The following is a 14467-nucleotide window of genomic DNA, read 5'->3' on the forward strand; positions in this document are numbered from 1 at the left end:
TCCCCCAGGATTGTGGCTGGCGACGGCTTCAAAACTAAACTTGGCTTCTTGGGAATGCCAGAGAGAAGTCTGGGGATCTCATCTATTCTGAGAACAAACAAGGGTCTCTTTTTAGCTCGGAGGGAGGATCTTGGAGCGTTTAGGACGGGGCAGGCAGGCGTCGTAGCAGCCAAAACCCTCCGAGCCTCAGAAGGCGAACCTCTCGATCGCCCAGAGTCAGGGTCCTCCACCAGAAAGACCCTGTGAGGCTGCCAGGATGGGGGGAGCCCAGCGCCTGCTGAGCCTCTTCCTGCTTCTTGCCTGCCTCCAGGGCATCGTGCTCCAACAGGCGGGGACTGGGGACCCACGGAAGCCCTTCTTTGAGAGGTTCAGGCGACTGGAAGAGCAGGTGAGGCAGGGTATCCGTCCTTCCTCCCTTGAGGGTGGCCCTCCTGGGTGATCCGGCTGGGGCGACCACCCCGGATTGCAGATGAGGAGTTGTTAACAAATGACAATCTAGCTGGAGCCGAAGCAGAGGGTTAAACCCTTTTGGAAAATGTTCCAAAGCTAACATTCAAATCAGGCATTCAACATTCTGTGTGTGTCTGTGTCTGTGTTTCTGTTTATTTATTTATTTCAAAATAAAAGGGCTTTTCCCTTGCAGTTTGTATAGGACAGACACAAGCCAGCAAGCCCAGACTTTCACAATCAAATGCAGAAAAGTAACCTTTCCCATTTGTGTTTAATACAATATATAATGTTGGACCTTCCTATTTGTGTCGATGTTGATGTCGTCTCTCTGTTAAGCAGAGTGATCTGTCTGAGACGTTACTGGCCTTTTGGGTGGCCCTTTTTCTGTGCTTAAATTCACCAAGGGCTTCTGTCTACTGGTCAAACTTCTGCGGTGGCCTTCCTCGACTCTTAGGATTGATACTTAGGACTTTTCTGTTTTCCAATTCCTACACGATTGTTGCCGTTTTATAACTTTATTTGACACCCTTCGGTTTGCATTCCCAAGCAGTCCAGGTAGCAAAGAAAGATGTTTGCCAAATAAGAAACGGATCACCAAAACAAAGCAAAAGTAACTAAACATAGAAAATGTTCCTGTGCAGCTCAGTGATTAGATAATATTCCCCACATCTGAGTTTATGTCCTGATTCTCTGCTTTAGAAACGGCCTCCTTACACAGCCTTCCTGGTGTGGCCACAGAGGACTGAGTGTTACAGCCTGGTGTCAAGAGTCTTGCAGCACCTTTGAGAACAAGATGTTTGGTCTGGCTGTGCCTTTGAGCGGCTGCAGGAGCTGATTTTTCTCCAGAGGCCACGGAGAGGGTCTGGGAGCAGCCCATTGGGGCAGGGGACGTCCAGCGCCTTGAGCCCCTACCTGGCCACTGCGCCTAGCAGGGAAGGGGGAATCCAAGGAGAGTCCCTTCGCAGGAAGAGCGGCTCTCTTCAGCTGGACCTGCCTGTGAAAGAGTTCCCCCCCACCTGCAGCTCCTGAACAAGGAGGCACTGCCCGGACTTGCCCGCTGTGCTGCGTGTCGAGTTTTCCACTCAGGTGGGCCAACCACGACCAATGTACGTAGTGGCCATCATCCTATCTGATGCTCAACAGTATCTGTCCCTCGAGCACAGCAGGACCTTCAGCTGGCTGTCCGGCTGTCCAGACGCCACTTTGGGACTGGCTGGATTGTCTTACGAGCAGGAGAAGGAGGCCGACGGTGGTGTTGTGACATTCAACCTGCCTGGGCCCTGCCTGCCAGGACCAAACTCTACCGCTGGGCAAAGGCCATCTCCTGGAAAAGTTAGCTTTTTGGGGGCACAGTTCCCAGAATGTCCCCCAGCTGGTCTTCCCCAGACTCTGGGAGGCATAGCCCCCCAAAAAAGCAATTATTTTGTGCGACAGGAAATATGTAACAGATATTTTCAAAGAAGTAGCCATGGCTCTCTGTTGTGGCTACAATGAAACAAAAGTGGCCTGGAAGTTTTAAGACTAACCAATTCGTTTCAGAGTGAACTTGTATGGACTACCATCAAGTGTACTCTCTCTCTCTCTCTCTCTCTCTATGTTTTTCAAGTTCACTGAAGTTAGGACCGTCATCACCTGGGTCCTTGGCCTTTGGAAAATTAATTTAAATAGCTATGTCGCCTTAAGAGAAACAGCAAAAAGTTTTGTTGCATCTTAAAGATGAAGACATGGCTCATTAGTCTTCTAAGTTGCTATCAGACTCTTTGTTGTTTTTGTTGCCTTGAAATCACCACCCAGACAACAGCGACAACCACCAGTGCTCTTCAGAAGACGAGAAGTAGTGACCAAAACAGAGAGGAGCAGAGTAACTCACAAAATCAGCGGCACATTAGTAAGTCACAAATGTGCTGGGGAATGATTTCCAGTTAACCTTATAAATAACAGCATGCCTTATTATAGCAATGCCACTTCCTAAATATAGTGGGCTTTACTCATCAGCTCCAAAAAGGCTGGTGGAAATATATAATCTAGCAGCCCTCTCCAGAGACGTGCGGCCATTTACACCCATGCACGCAGGCTGCTGCTGTTCACTAGTGGCTAGTTGGTGGAAGAAGCAAGTGCACCTTCTCCAGAAGGAATCTGAACAGAACAAGGGTGGTTTGAATGGTTATTTGGCGTGTGTGTGTGTGTGTGTGTGTGTGATATTGTGTGTGTGTGTGTGTGTGCTATTGTGTGTGTGTGCTATTCTAAAAACAAAGGTTCATTATACCATTAGTTGCTGAGCAACTAAAATGTCATGAGCAGGTAAGTTTTGAAGTTCTGCAGGACGGTCTCAATATTGGAAAATGCAGAGCTTAAATCTAGTTGCACAGCAGTCAAAACCATGTGACCAGCGACGTCAAATGCAGCCAAAGCCATAAAGTTAGCGGGCATCCTCTCTACGGCTCAGCTCTTCTCGACTGTTCAAATCTCTTTGGTGATAGATCCTGCCTTGGGTGGGTTCGGGGTCTTTCCCATCGTGAGCCTGAAACCCCTTCCCCATCTCTCTGGCCCAGGCACAAAATCCCACTCCCTGTTCCTTCCGTCTCTCTCTTCCAGTTCCGCCGCTTTCAGGAGGTGACCCTCCTTCGCCTTCAGGAGATTGCGGGGAACTACAACGTCTCCTACAACATCGACGCCAAGTTCAGCCACCTTCTAAGCAAGCACGAGAGCTTGGAGACGGCGGCCAACGAGACCCAGGCGGCCGTCCGTGAAGAGCTGCGCCAGCTGAAGGTCTGGACAAAGAAGCTGCAGAGGAAAAGCCGGCAGCAAGAGCACAGGATCGCAGCCGTGGAAGAATCTTGGAGGGAAAGCGAGAAGGAGAGCGGAACCGAGAAGGAACGTGACACGACGCTCCTCTCCAACTTAACCCAAGAAGTGGCGAGCCAGAAACGGGAGGGCCGGGCCATCCAAGCCAGCGTAGGAAGCCTCCAGAAAGTGGTGGAGGGTCTCCAGGATGCCCTGAAGAACCAGGGGAGCAAGCTGGACGAACTAGAGCAGCGGCTAAAGAGGCCCGAGGACAACAAGGTGCTTCTTTTGCCCGGCAGCCCCCTGGCCCCAGCCCACCTCCTGAGCCAGCCTGCCCGAGTGGAGCCAGAGCCGGAGGCCGCCGGAGGACCGAGGCCGACCCTGAAGAAGCTGCAGGCCAAGCATCGGCAGAGGAAGAAGCTGCAAGAGGAGAGCCTCCGTCTCGCTGCCCTGTCCCAGAGCAGAGCTACGCTGAGCGGCTCCTTCCAGGGCCAGAAGGTTCCCTTCGAAGGCAGGCTCGGCCCAGAGGCGCCCTCCTCTCGGCCAGGAGCACAGGCTCTCGGACAACCACGTCCAGCTGCGGAGGATACGGCCTCAGAAGAGCGAGAAGGGGTGCCAGGACCGCGCGAACCAGGGAAAAGTATGTATCGGGGGCACCCCATGCTGCCTTATCACTGAGCCTGCCTTCTAGCCCAGGGTGGTCAGCCTCGGAGTGCCAGCCACGGCCCTCCAGAGTTCAAGACAGGATTCTTTCCCCGTCTCCTCTGGAAATCCCCCGTCATCCCTGGGGGGGTTTCCCATCCAAGGGCCAACCAGGCCAGGCTCTGCTTAGCAGCCAAAATTAGAGGAGGGTCCCTCCGCTTTCTCTGTCTCAGGCTCAAGCAAAACTCTGGGAGACTTGCATTTTGCCTGCCAGTGGCCTGTTTTCTCCCCAGGAAATGTCATTTCTGTGGAAATGTGAGGCCGGGCAATCAGACTAGCAAAGGGTGTCCCTGTTTACCTTGCACCGACCAATCACAAAACAAAGCTCATTCAAATGCAAGTTGAAGACCCGAGTGAAAGCCCCTTCTGTGACCCACCGGTCTTTTGGCACTTAGGGAAGTTCTGTGGCCATGTTGTCTTTAATGCATTGTAAAGCTTGACTTCTCTCTCTCTCTCTCTCTCTCTCTCTCTCTCTCTCTCTCTCTCTCCTCCCCTGCCCCCACCCCCAGTCTGCAATGTAGAGTCTATGCTGGTCTTCCCCAACATGTCCTCTGAGAACTTTGCGACCCTGAAGCCTGGTTTTAGCACGGAACTGCTGGAGCTGAGCCTCTGCACGTGGGTGAGCACCCATGCCAACTATCTGGGCACTATCCTGTCTTACGCCACGGAAGAGAACGACAACAAGCTGGTGCTGCACGGCCGGGATGCTGCCCCCCGGAACAGCATCCACTTTGTCATTGGCGACCCAGCTTTCCGAGAGCTGCCGGTGGGACGGATCCTGGACGGCGAGTGGCACCACCTCTGTGTCATCTGGTCCTCCATCCAGGGGCGTTACTGGTTCTACGTGGACCGAAGGCTGGCCTCCATGGGGTCCAAGTTCCGGAAAGGCTACGAGATTCCCCCCAGCGGATCTCTCGTTCTGGGGCAGGAACAAGACGTGCCGGGAGGTGGATTCGAACCCTCTGAATCGTTTGTGGGTTTTCTGGCTGGTTTTGCTATGTGGGATCGTGCCCTTTCTCCGGGGGAGGTCTCCGGCGTCGCCACCGGGAATGGCCTTCCTCGTGGTGCTATCCTGACCCTGGCGAACGTCTCTGCCCTCCACGGGGCCGTGCGGAGAGTGAGCTGCGCCTGCCTGGAACACTGCCTGTGAGTCTTCTCCCCCGCGACAGGTCCTCACCAGGCGGCACGTGACCCAAGCATGCGGGGCTTATCATCTCTTGTGGCGGTTCTCCCTGGTGGCCGCAAACCTGGTGAAGGATGCCGTGGCCATCCCAAAAGTGGCAAGCTGAGCTGATTTCCGTAAATGCTTCTCCCAGGTGCAAATCCAGGAGCCGAAGTAACAACATCTGCAACACGCCGCCAGAAGAGGATCCACCCTGTGCCTTGTTGCAGAACCCAGCTAGAAAACGACCAGAGCAAACGACCACCTAAGGGCCCCCTTGAAGAACACGCGGCGTGGACTGCCTGCTGCCAAAGCCGCCATGCCCCGCGCTCATGGGCGCTCTCTCTCGTATGACCTGGGTTTCAGCGGCCGTCTCCTCTCCCCTTGTTCCCCTTTTTGGCGCTAGCCTTCCAGGCCCCTTTTTGAAGAGGAACCCTCTCCTCCCCCCTTAGCGTCCTGGTCACTTTGCTCTCATTCTGGTTTTGACCAAAGGGCAGCCCCATTCACACGATACGGTGCAGTGGAAGGTTGAGGGGTCTTTTCCAGTTTGATTTGCAGCCGAACCCCTTTTCCATAAACGGCCAGGAGGGACCCAGCGTGGGCTGAGGGCCCCTCTCCCTCGGCGGCTTTCTTGCTTTTACAAATGCTGAGAGGAAGAATCAGAAAGGCCTGCGCCATCCCCCTCCCCGTCTCCCCCACCCCCACATGTTACTGCTTTTTGGTGTCTCCAGCCCCTTCCCCCTGTGACCGGAGGATGGCGAGCAATCAAGGGCATCGGGCGCATCTTCAGGATGGTTCATGACATGGTTATCCTTTCTAAAAATATTCCTTCTTCATTGTTTAATTATAGGTCCTTTGTGGGAAATCCTGGAGGAAATATAGCAATTCCTCCTGTAATCTCCTTGGTTTTGTTCTTTAGCTTGTAACAATTTGCCGTCCTTTCTTACATTGTTCAAGCCAGATCTGATTCTACTGTCTCCTGTTTCAAGTGAATTTTGCATATATAGGGTATAAAACTTATTTGGAGAGCATTTCTTTGTTTTGATTTGAATCTCTCTCTCTGTCTCCATCCCTCCATCCTGGAATGTCTGTTTTCAACATTTTCTCCTACGCCAGAGTAAAATTCAGCACTGCTACTGAAGGCAAATGCTTCCCTTTGCCTTCCATTAAAAAACTGGCAAGCAGGATAGTTTCAGAAGATCTTTGTGGCAATTCTAAACAAGAAAAAAGAAAGCAGACGTTGCCATGTGCAAATTCCAAAATGCACACTGGTTGATAGCATTTATTAGTGCAAATAAAGGTGCACATGGTTCCAATCCTGGGCATGTTTATATGGGAGACTGACTTATGTGTGAACATGCCCAGGATTGTGCAGGGTGGGGAGGAGTTAGCGGCTGGCCCCGGTTGGCACCTAAGCCCTTTTCTGCCCTTTTTATTCTCTCGTCAGCCCTATTTCTCCCTTGCCTTCCCTTTGCCGAAACTAAACACCCCAGACGGTGGAGAAGGAAAGGAAAGAAGGGCTGAGACAAGGGCAGAAAAGGGGCAGGGCAGGCTCTCCAGCCGAGGAGGAGGAGGAGGAGGAGGAGGCCCTTCTCAGCAGTCCTTGGCTGGTCTGGCTCCTGGTCTAGGGGATCCCGTGGGGCTGAGGCCCGCAGGCCCGGGTGTGAAGAGGGCAGCCCCTTTAAATGCCCGCGACAAGGCTTGGGGCCGGCTGGGGGTGGGTTGGGGTGGAAAACTGGCCAGGATGGAAAGTCCAGTGACAGGGCCGTGAGCCAGAAGGATGGTGGCCCTGAATCATCACCCTGCCTCACGGGTCGGTCGAATTGCTTTGCTTCCCTTTTGCAGGTTGGGAGGGCAGGGAGATTCCCCAAATCTTAGGAGGAGAGGGAGAGAAAGAGGGAAGGGAAGTGGGAAAGAGGACCCTGTGGACTGAAGAAAGGCTTTTAAAAAAAGCAGCAGCTGTCCCGGTCTGCCTTGCAGGGTGGTTGTGGAAAGAGCAGACAGAAAAGCCATTTGCCCACCGTGGGTCCAGGGACGCACCTTCCCTCTGGTGGTAGCTTTTAGGGGGCTCGGGTTCTCCCCATCGCCTGCCCCTCACCTTTTTTCTGAACTGGAAGGAGGATGGAGCCCTGAAACACCTCTGTGTGTGTGTGTGTGTGTGTGTGCAAAACAGGTACCCAGTATGGGAAAGTTACCTGTGGGGACTACAGTTCCCAGAATCCTTTGGGGTTGCAAGGAGAGCCTTTTCTAAGTTGTGCTGTTTAGGCCCTGATCCCTGCAAAAGTACCTGCCCCCAAATAGCCTGCTGAGTGTTTTAAGAGAGACGGGGGGGGGTGCCCCTGGTGAGTTTTGGACTCAGGAAGACCCGGGTTCTAGTCCTGCATTGAGCCATGAAACGCAAAGGCTGGAAGCCTCTTTTTCAATCCTAGAGGATTTGCTGATGTAACTCCTCTGCAAGTTTCATTGATTCAAATGGGCCTACTCTAGTTGTGCAACAGGATTTCTTCCAGCTGGACCTACTAAACAGGGACTGTGGTTCTTTTTGAGAGGAGGGAGGAAGAGGGAGTGAGCCTGCTGGGGGCTGCCAGGAGGAAAAAGAGACCCCCCCCCAGGGAGGAAAAGCAAGATTTTGTGCAGGAAGGGAAGGCAGGAGCTTGGGCGGCCCCCCTCCAAATAAACGGGCTGGCAAAGCTGCTTTCTTTCTAAATCATTTCCCCAAGCGCATCAGGAAGAAGATGCAACAACTCAACAGAAAACAAAGGAATGGAAGATAAAGGCAAATTTGTAGAAGAAAACCGGCTATATATATATATATAAGAAACTGGTTCTGCCTTGGAGAGAAGGGGAGGGACAAGCAAGAAGGAAGAGAGGGAGGGAGGGAGGAAGGAGGAGAAAAGAACCCCCCAGGAGCCAGGCGGGGACTACAACTCCCAAGATACTTTGGGAAGGGGAGCCGGGGAGGGGGGTCACGTGCCCAAGCCAGCTGCAGGCACATCACATGACCACTGGCTAAGCCTGCTCCGACTCCAGCTCCTGCTCGCTCGCTGGCTGGCTGCCTGGCCGGCGGGGCTCCCGGGCACCTCCTGGTCTCCTGGGGTGATGGCGAACGTGGCCAAGAAGGTGTCGTGGTCCGGCCGGGAGCGGGAGCCCTTCGGCCCAGGCGAGGCCACGCCGCTGCTCAACGGCACCAGGGGACCCGCCGCCACCACTACCAGCGTCCGGCAGGTGAGCCTCCGCGGGCAGGAGCAGTCTACCGCCTGGCGGAGAAAGGCGGGAATAACGGAATGCAAGGCAGGGCGGGGTAAGGGTAAGGGAGTGCAGGGGGGACCTTGCCCCTGGGCATGTGCAAAGGGCCTTTCCCAGGACACCAGGACCAGGGGAGAATCCTTCTGGGGGACGCTGGAGCCCCGGGGAGGCTCCCTTGGGGCCCCCAAGGTTCCCTTGGTTAGCCGTGGCCCTGGGTGCCCTTCTCAGGCCCACGGCTGGGCGGGTGGAAGAGGTCAGGTGTGGGGCTCAGCATGTCCCGGGCAGCACGGGGGGGGGAGCAGGGGGCCTTTCCCCTTGGCCGCTGGCTCGTTGGTGGGTTCCCGGAGAGCAGGCAGGGCTTCCAGAGAGGGAGAGGCGATTGCCAGGCCTGGTTGGAGACCCTCCCTCCTCACTGAGGACTAGCCACTTGCTGCCCCTCTGGGCTCCTTCCAGCATTTGTGTGTGTGGCGGCTCCTGCTCGGCCTGCTTCAACACAGCCCGGATTCTGAGTCTTGTCATCAAAAGGAAACATTAGCAGGTGTCACGGTAGATCCTAGGGGATGGATCCTGCTGAGAAAAAGAAAGGCCCCCATTCTGTAACTTTGGACCCTCTTATAAAATAGCCAGTTTAGCTTAAAGCTTTAGCAAACCTAGGGAAACGTGGCTTATCTGCTTTGAAAGTTGAATAGTAAATATTCTTCCTTGTGTATGGCAGGCAGGAAATTTCTGTTGCAGAATTCCCTTCCTGTTTCTTATTGAATTAAGAGGCTGTTCAATGCTATTGTTTAATCTAGCAGTGTGTTTTTGCCGGGGTGGGTGAGTAGCCGGAGGGGCTACAAACTTTCCAATGAGGTTTTGCTTTCTCAAATGTATCTGCTTTGCTGTTTCCTTTGAAAATCAAGAGAATTCCGTGTTTTCATAGTTACAGTTTCAGTTTGCAAACAAGGGTGGGCAAAATTGCCCTCTGACAAGAAAAACTGCACTGTAAAAACATTCTTTTCCAATGGATGCCCCCAAAATAGGCTGCTGAGTGTTTGATCTCTCCTCCTGCTGTGAAAGTTAAATTCTAGCGCTGCATGTAAAGCTGATTTCCTTTTCCTTGAAGCAAAATACTTTCCAATAGAAATAAATGGGTGAAAAAAAAACCCCAGCAGCCCCAGGGGTGGGCCGGTCATGGAAGGAACCCTCCCGTGTGTAAGGGTGGATCAGAGAACTGATAGGAAAAGGGCCTGGCCAATGTTTCTAAAAGCCTTTTGCCCGGCTCCCAGAAGACCCCCCTGCTCAGCAGCAGGAAGGGGTTCCACCACCGAGAAGCCCCTGCTCCCCGTCCTCTCCTGAACTGGCTTGAGAGTGCGGGGGGGGGAGTTTTGGCAGGGGCCCTCCGAGGAGAACCTTGGTGACAATGACCCGCCCATCTCTGCCACTGCCTCTTCCGTGGTCAGACATGTTTGGTCATGTACCTGCTCAGGTGTGGTGGAGGAGAGCCGTCCATTTATGCACAAGATGGCAGGAAGTACCAGCAGGCAGCCCAGCAATCTGGGGGGAAAATTCTTTTTTTTTTTTTTTGGCATTGGCTGGTTATGGAGTTGGCCAGCCCTGTTGGAGAAGGCGCCTCCGGCAGCTCCTCTCCTGATGTTGATACTGCAAACACACACAATTGACACACACAGAGCAGTCTTTTTTTATTGTCTCTAATCCAGCTCTAAATGCAGAGCATTTGACTCTCAGCTGTGTTGGGCCTCGTCATGTGGGTGAGCCTGCAGTGGGAGCCGGTGAATGCCGAAAGGTGGATAATCTGCCTGGATTTTGGGACAGCCTCTTTCGGCCCAATAAGCCGGTTGGAAAAGGTAGCCTTTTGGGCTACCAGTCCCACAGTGCTGCTGACTGAGGGATTCTCGGAGCAGTCGTCCCGAGATTTAACTCTTCCGAGTTAATTTTTTATTCACAGGCTGTCCCATGCAGATCTGGGGAAGCAAATTGTGTGATGGCCTCGGGGTCTGTTTGGGGCCGGTCTGATCTTTTCAAGGTTTTCCTGGCTGCTCCACGGCTGCTGGTTTGGGCCCCCCGAGGGTAGCATTGTTGCAGGCACGCAAGGAACCCGCAGAGCAGGAACACACCTCCCCCCATTCTTGCTCTTTTGGAGGCTGAGGTTCTGTGGCTGCTCCTGCTACCACTGCTCCCTCATAAATGGTCTGAGGGGGTCTCACCGGTGTGCCTTTATGGGCCTGTTCGGTGCTCCTAGTCTTACACCCCTAATCGCCGAAACCTCTGGGCCTCTTGTTCCGCTGTTGTGGCTGCGGGCCAGTTCCTTTTCGTTGCCCACAGGAGCCAGGGGGCAACAAAAGGGGGGGAGGGCGGTGGCTCTCGTAGGGAAGCTAAATGGAGACCTAGTGACAGTTATGCGCCTCTGCACCTTCAGCTGGAGAAGATTACCGTTAAAAATCATTCTTTCCCATCCTTAGGTCTGAAAAGGCACCTCTTGTCTCGGTTTTGTCCCACAGTTGGAAAATGGCCGGTCATGTCAGCCATTCAATTCCTTTCCTGGCTTTTGGGGAGGGAGGGGGTCGGCTTGGGATTAGTAAGGACATGTCACAGAACTAGAAACATTTCTGTCCACGGACATTGTGGACTTAATACACGTTTCAATGTCCTGTAAAGCTTTTGAGGGCTAGGTAACCGGGAAGCAACCCTACGGTATTTTCGTCCTTGGCTTGGTCTGTTGCTTTTGAAAAACCACTTCATTCGACCCAAATGCCTTGCCTTTGCACTCTTTCCTTCCCACCTCCCTGTGCAATTATAGCTGTGCTTTGGTTCCACCCCTGACCCCAAACCGTACGCCTTCCCCCTCCCGGACCCGCAGAGCAAGGGGTGCTTTGAGTTGTGCCACGTTGGCCTTTTCTTAAGACCAAAAACGTGGTGCTTACTTCCATTCCTTTTGCTCCTTCCCGCTTGTGCAGATTTGGAAGAAACCAGGAACCGAGAAAGAGGAGCCAAGTCCAGGATATAAGCGGGAGAGGCCAGTGGAGCCGGCCAGGAGGGGGTGCTGAACCCCGTTGCCCCTCTTCTGGATGCAGCTCTTCTTGCTGGCCTCGGTCACCTGGCAGGGCAGGGAAGCGCCTGCCCATCTTCTCCTGGATGTGGCTTTGTGCCTTTCGGCCTTGGGCTGTTGCATCCCCTGCATAGTCACAGCCACAAACGCACACAAATGAACACTTCATTGCAATCAGAGAAAGAGGAAGAAGACATTTCTTGAGTTTTGCTTTTGGTTTGCTTTATTTAGAAACATGTCTGTGTTCTTTCTCCGAGTTCCACAAAGTTCCTTCAGGATGTTTTGCAACCGAAGAAGCAGGCTGGGATTTTCCCGGAGCGCTTGGCTCCTTCCCGGGCGCCCTCCTTTTCCGCCTCTCTTCCTGTCATGGCTTGTGAGCCTTTGAGTGCAGAGGCCGGCCAACGGGAGGTCCCCCGGCGCCCTCTCGCTCAGCCACAGGAAGAGCTCGGCCCAGCCCAGCCATTTCTCCACCAAGACTTTCCTCTGTGCCCTGAGAAACCCTTCTCTCCCTCCACCACCCCTTCTGTGCCACCCAGAAGGTTCCGGCCCTCTTTGGCTCGGCCTCTCTTTTCCCGCTCGGAGCTCTCCCTGGCAGCGGCGCCCATCTTGCCCTGGACTCTGGCTCACGGTGGGCTTTTTTAACGCACTAAAAGGGGTACAAGTGGTGACGTCAATGGAAACGCTCCCTGCTCTCTCGCCGTCGGCTGGGGAGCCTGGCCTGCCTTCTGCCCGCAGTTTTTAGGGTGGCCCCAAGATTAGGGTGTTTTTTTTTCTTTTACAGACCCAGGCACCGTCCGGAAAGTTGGCCATTCCAGGCTCTTTTCAAGAGGGGAGGCCTTCTTTGCCGAGGAAGGAAACTTTGATTAAAACCATAAATTAATTTTGGTAGTATTGGAAAAAGGCACACACCCCCCCTGAGCATCCTTGATTTAAAAAAACACATGCGTGCACACACACCAGGCGCCCATTTATGAGCCCCACACAGAGCAAGGTATGGATACCTGGCTTGGGGCGAGGTAGCCTCATCCTGCACTATTTGTGTTCTATTCCAGAGGTATTCCTCTCCTAGGTGTGTGTTCATGCACAAACGCAGGCACAAACTTAGACAGCTGAACTCTGTGTTTAACATGCTCATTTCTTGCCTGCCCTCTCCACCCTGCAGCTCACGCCATCCTCCTCTTCCTCGCGCTTTGGGCGTCTGAGCAACGTGGATCTCAGCGATGACCAAGAACCAGTAAGGGAGGGATCTGGGGGGGTTGGGCAAGAGGGAGGTGGGCTTTCAGGCAGAAGGAAGGTTTTCAGCCCCCTGCCAAGCAGAAGCAGGATGGGAGCGATCTGATGACCACTGTGTGTCTCCTCGCAGGAAATGGAGGAGCCCCGGCCCCTCCCCAACGAGATCCCCCACAGTGAGAAACTGCTCTCTCTCAAATACGAGGTAAGCCCACCCAGCTTCATGCTCTTCCTGGGATGAGGTTGGGGTGGGGATTTAGGGGGGAAACTGTACATTATGGAGAGCCCTTCCTTAGAAGGTTGGATTCCTTAACCGTTGAAAGCATCGCATTCCAGCAGAACCTTTTGCAGCCCGTATTTTGCAAATCCGCTTGATTTGGCTTGTGATTGGTCTTCGGGATGTAAGTGAGAATCCCCTTTACGAGTCTTGATAGCTGAGGCACTGAAGGCCTGCCGGAATCACGTCTCTGAAAGACAGAACATTATATCAGCTAGAATGACAGGTTGTGAATCAGGCATAGTTTGGCCCTGGAAAGTCTCTCCAGCTCCTTGTGAGGCAACGTTCACTTTTCCAAGCGCTCTCCTTCCCCCCCCCCCCGCGGCCTCTTTCAGTAAAGGACTTCCCTTTCTCTTCCCGGCTGCAGAGCTTAGATTATGACAACTGTGAGAATCAGCTGTTCCTGGAGGAAGAGAAACGCATCAACCACACGGTGAGTCTCCCCCCCCCCCAGCTCTGGTGTCTGTGTGGTATGAGAGTGTGCTGCCATCTCTTCTCTCTGGATCTATGCATGCAAAGGTTCAAAGGTGCCCTTGAAACAAACAATCGTTCTGGGTTCCCACGGCCTTTATAATACGTTTCGTTAATGCCATGTCACACATTTTGGGAGCCACCCCTTTTCCACCCCTATGGCCGAGCAGGAGTTGCTTCTCCAGGACTAGTTTCAAGCCTATGTCTGGCAGTCATGAGGGCTAGAAACTTGCTTTGTTTAAAAGCAAAAGAAGAGAACGATGATGATGATGATGATGATGATGATGTGTCCTGAGATTCTTCTTCAAGGTCGGTCTGTTCCCACCTTGTGGGACAGACACACAGGCCTCCGGCCCGCCCGCCCCTGAGGCTTCGCTTGTGCTTTTTCCAACACAGGCTTTCCGTACAGTGGAGATTCGGCGCTGGGTCATCTGTGCCATGATCGGGATCCTGACCGGCCTTGTTGCCTGCTTCATTGATATTGTGGTGGAATACTTGGCTGGTCTTAAGTATGAATTGGTGAAGGGCAGTATCCTTTGAGCACAGCCGAGCTCCATCCTGCTCAGAGGGGTGGTGTGAAGGGGGTCCTGATCGACGCCATTGTGTTATTTTTTCTTTCCATGTTTTGCTTACTCGAGAGCCACAAACACAAATCTTTAGTTTTAAACGGAGACTGCTTGAGAATCCAGTGGGATCAGCTTGGTTTGTTGTGGATGGAGTTGGTAACAAAAGGGTTTGATGTGGGTGCAAGTTGGCCGGCAGGTCGTTACTCACTTCCTTCATACCCGGTTCCATTCCCTTCCCTAAATTTTCTGAGTTTTATTTCCAAACCTTGAGGTTCTTTCAGGTGTGCTGATATTTCCCCTCTTGCGTGTCAAATTATGGAAACGTTGAGTTGGACTACAGTTCCCAGAATCCCCCAACTGGCCCATCTGCCGGCCAGGATGCTTGAAAGAATCTGGGTGTGTTCGTTCAAAGAAAGCCACTTTCCCAAGCTGTCTGCATGTATGAATTGTGCCACACTGGTTATTTGAAGTCTGTGTGGGTGCAGACTTAGCTGAGGATATCTGCTATTGCAGCAAGCGGCGGGGGAGGG

General features: G+C 53.2%; 2 protein-coding genes across 4 annotated transcripts in view; both read left to right on the forward strand.

Annotated features, from left to right (window-relative positions):
• Nucleotides 1–14467, forward strand: part of LOC110084712 (H(+)/Cl(-) exchange transporter 7) — an 80923-nt gene that overhangs the window by 53979 nt on the left and 12477 nt on the right. For 2 of the 3 annotated variants that reach the window (XM_078381337.1, XM_078381336.1), the window contains exons 2-5: nucleotides 12556–12627; nucleotides 12757–12828; nucleotides 13268–13333; nucleotides 13768–13900. In XM_078381337.1, coding sequence (XP_078237463.1) covers nucleotides 12760–12828; nucleotides 13268–13333; nucleotides 13768–13900 — 268 coding nt within the window. In that variant the 5' untranslated portion in view covers nucleotides 12556–12627; nucleotides 12757–12759. Of the gene's footprint in view, nucleotides 1–8076; nucleotides 8324–12555; nucleotides 12628–12756; nucleotides 12829–13267; nucleotides 13334–13767; nucleotides 13901–14467 lie in introns of those variants that run through there. The other variant, XM_078381335.1, reaches the window with a different exon arrangement.
• LOC140702522 (pentraxin-4) lies at nucleotides 29–6129 on the forward strand. The gene is made up of 3 exons (XM_072982533.2): nucleotides 29–388; nucleotides 3046–3874; nucleotides 4446–6129. The coding sequence occupies exons 1-3, from the start codon at nucleotides 257–259 to the stop codon at nucleotides 5084–5086; spliced, it is 1602 nt and encodes a 533-aa protein (XP_072838634.2). The 5' UTR covers nucleotides 29–256; the 3' UTR covers nucleotides 5087–6129.

Source organism: Pogona vitticeps, chromosome 13, assembly GCF_051106095.1.
Source record: "Pogona vitticeps strain Pit_001003342236 chromosome 13, PviZW2.1, whole genome shotgun sequence".
NCBI lineage: Eukaryota > Metazoa > Chordata > Lepidosauria > Squamata > Agamidae > Pogona > Pogona vitticeps.